General features: G+C 32.5%; 1 protein-coding gene across 1 annotated transcript; it reads right to left on the bottom strand.

Annotated features, from left to right (window-relative positions):
• Positions 1 to 264: 264 nt before the first annotated feature.
• On the bottom strand, positions 265 to 2,008 carry LOC127870141 (serine protease inhibitor dipetalogastin-like). Its single transcript, XM_052412798.1, has 4 exons — positions 1,963 to 2,008; positions 1,227 to 1,317; positions 810 to 923; positions 265 to 391 (listed from the first exon to the last, which is right to left on the bottom strand). Exons 1-4 carry the CDS (start codon positions 2,006 to 2,008, stop codon positions 265 to 267), a joined length of 378 nt encoding a protein of 125 aa, XP_052268758.1.
• Positions 2,009 to 2,587: the final 579 nt, after the last annotated feature.

Below are 2,587 nucleotides of genomic sequence, written 5' to 3'. Positions count from 1 at the left end.
CCATAAAAATATGGTTATCAAAAAATGTTGCAGCACGCTTTTTCAAACTAAGACGGTTTAATATCGCAAATACGAGTATTGCGCTGTAATGGAACATGTGTCCTCAAAATCTCTCAATCATATAGCTACTAAACGATATAGATCAACATGCAACATTGTAGAATTCATCGTGAAAACATAGCGCAAATAATACTCAGTGTATATATTTCTACGAGAACAATACAGAGCTCAATTTAAGGAAAGATTTAACAAAACTGAAGGTACTTACTTGCATCTCATAAGACATGCGTTGTCGTACGTCAAGCCGTCTTTACCGCATACAGGCGCCATAATTTTGGGACACGGACAATCTGTCTTTGGGCATTCTCCCCGCGATTTTAGGCTAACCCCCCTGGTTGAAGATTGAAAAAAGAGTATAGGATTCTGATCTTAATCATATAAAAGTTACAATATAAGAGTGGGGATAGGCTAGTACCGCTAAAAGCAAATATTTTCCATCAAAACGGGAATAAAAGGTTAAATCCCGTCCCGGTCACGTGACATGCGAAATGCATTTTTTTTATGAAATATGTTTTTTGTCGATTTTTCCCATAATTTTATTAGAATATGGAATTTGTCAGTTAATGTCATCAGCAAATACAAATTTGAAGAGCGATTCAAAACGAGTTTTAGTATGTGTAAACATGTTCAAAATAACAATGCGCATATGCATTTTTTAAAACTTGCTTTCAATTAGATAAAAACAATCTTTAGGCTTGAAAGAAAATATTTAGAGTAAAGAAGTATCAATTGCCGCTGATGTAACATACATGCATTTCATAATGCACTCGTTGCCATACGTGACGGCATCTTCGGCACATACAGGGTCGAAATTTGCGCCGCATACGCACGGGCATTCCCCGCGGGATTGACGACGAACGCCGCTAAAAAACAAAGACAAATATGCGCATGTTAACTTCAGCATTCGCGATTACACATAATATACAAGAATAATATCTATATCTTGTTTCTGGCTTAACTGTTTTTGAAATTATGTTTGAATATACTAATGTTCGGATGTCAAATAGCATATTTAAAAACAATGTAATGGTTTATGATAAAGCGTCGTGTATTAACTAATTTTAAATGTATGTATATTATCAATAACTTTCTTTCTCAGCAAAAATCTAAATAAAAACAGCAAACAAATAAAAATACAAAACGATAAGTAATTCATGTGTGCTTACGCGCATCTCAATTCGCACATGTTTCCATACGTATTACCATCACGGCCACATACAGGGTCCCATTCCTTTGTGCAGTGACACGCGTCTGCGCCTGGCGATTGAAATTGACTTTCATATTTGCTTATTTTACGCTTTCTTACGATAGAAAAGGTTTTGCAATTTGTTCAACCCAATCACATTTTCATATTTAAATATTGTCCTCCTTGTTTCCTCAAAGTTATATTGTTTATGAACTGAATCACATTCTTGATTCTCTCAAAGAAAAACCTATTTATATATTATTAAAAAAAATCCAGTACTTTAAACCAACATGGCCGGTGGCGATTCCAAACAAAAAATGTAGAGCCATTAATCATTGATGAAAACCCATATGTACGAAAATTAAGAGTCACAAAAATAGTTATTTTAGCTAAACAAGTACGGTAAATCGGAAGTGGCAATATTCGGCTAGACTGGCTATCGCGTTCCTTTGTCTGTTGACTTCAAATGTCTAAGAAATTGGTTACTCATCTTATATAAAGTCAACCAAACGTGAACATTCTTTTCTTTTCCTTATGACATTTCTGGAGTTGTATTATTTACATACTGTATTAGAGTGTTTTATGACAATGACTATATGAATACACTTCGGAAGTTAAGATTCATTGTTCACAAGGCTGAGATACTTCCAGAATATTTAATTATCAAAAATGAATTATTAACTAGTGTACGAACTTAAATATAAATACACTCTTACCTATTACGGCAACGGTGGCCACAAGCAGTGCTAACAGAGAATTCATAATGATCTGAAACAAATTGTATATTAAACATGACACAATCATAAAGTTAGCATATATTTTTGAAAGACTTGTTATTTGTTGCAATTATTCATATAAAAAGCTACATGCTTATCTGTTATTAACTAAGCTTAACATTGGTAAGTCATTTTGAATGGCAGCTATTTTTTCGCTGCATTACACATTTTGCATTATACTGCTCTTGTTATATTGTAATTACACGCGAGGTGTTATGTTCAGGAAGGGACTAGATTGTTAGTTCCTTTTTAATTATATATAAGCTTATTGCATACTTATTAAGTGCTAATACACGTTTATTTTATGTAATTATTTAGTTTTGTTCAATGATGAGTCATGTTTGTGTGTTTTCGTAACTCAGCTTTTATCTTTTCTTATAAAAACCAAGTCAATCACCAATGGTGTGAATTAACCATAAATAAAAAAAGAATCAGTAACGTTGTTCTAAATTAAGTAACTACCCCACAACAATTTAATTTAATCACAATACAATTTTGTATTGTATTTATGCCACGTATGCATTTATTTATTTATAAAAATAAATTATATGTAAAAATAATACGG

This window comes from Dreissena polymorpha, chromosome 2 (assembly GCF_020536995.1).
Source record: "Dreissena polymorpha isolate Duluth1 chromosome 2, UMN_Dpol_1.0, whole genome shotgun sequence".
Classification (NCBI taxonomy): Eukaryota; Metazoa; Mollusca; class Bivalvia; order Myida; family Dreissenidae; genus Dreissena; species Dreissena polymorpha.
The sequence above is the reverse complement of the archived record's forward strand: the minus strand, read 5'-3'. Positions and strand labels throughout refer to the sequence as shown.

Coding starts and splice junctions, on each gene's coding strand:
- LOC127870141 (XM_052412798.1), bottom strand. CDS start 2,008: ATGAATTCTCTGTTAGCACTGCTTGTGGCCACCGTTGCCGTAATAG. Junction 1,318..1,962: donor GGCCACCGTTGCCGTAATAG/GTAAGAGTGTAT, acceptor TTCAATCGCCAG/GCGCAGACGCGTGTCACTGC. Junction 924..1,226: donor ATGTGCGAATTGAGATGCGC/GTAAGCACACAT, acceptor TTTGTTTTTTAG/CGGCGTTCGTCGTCAATCCC.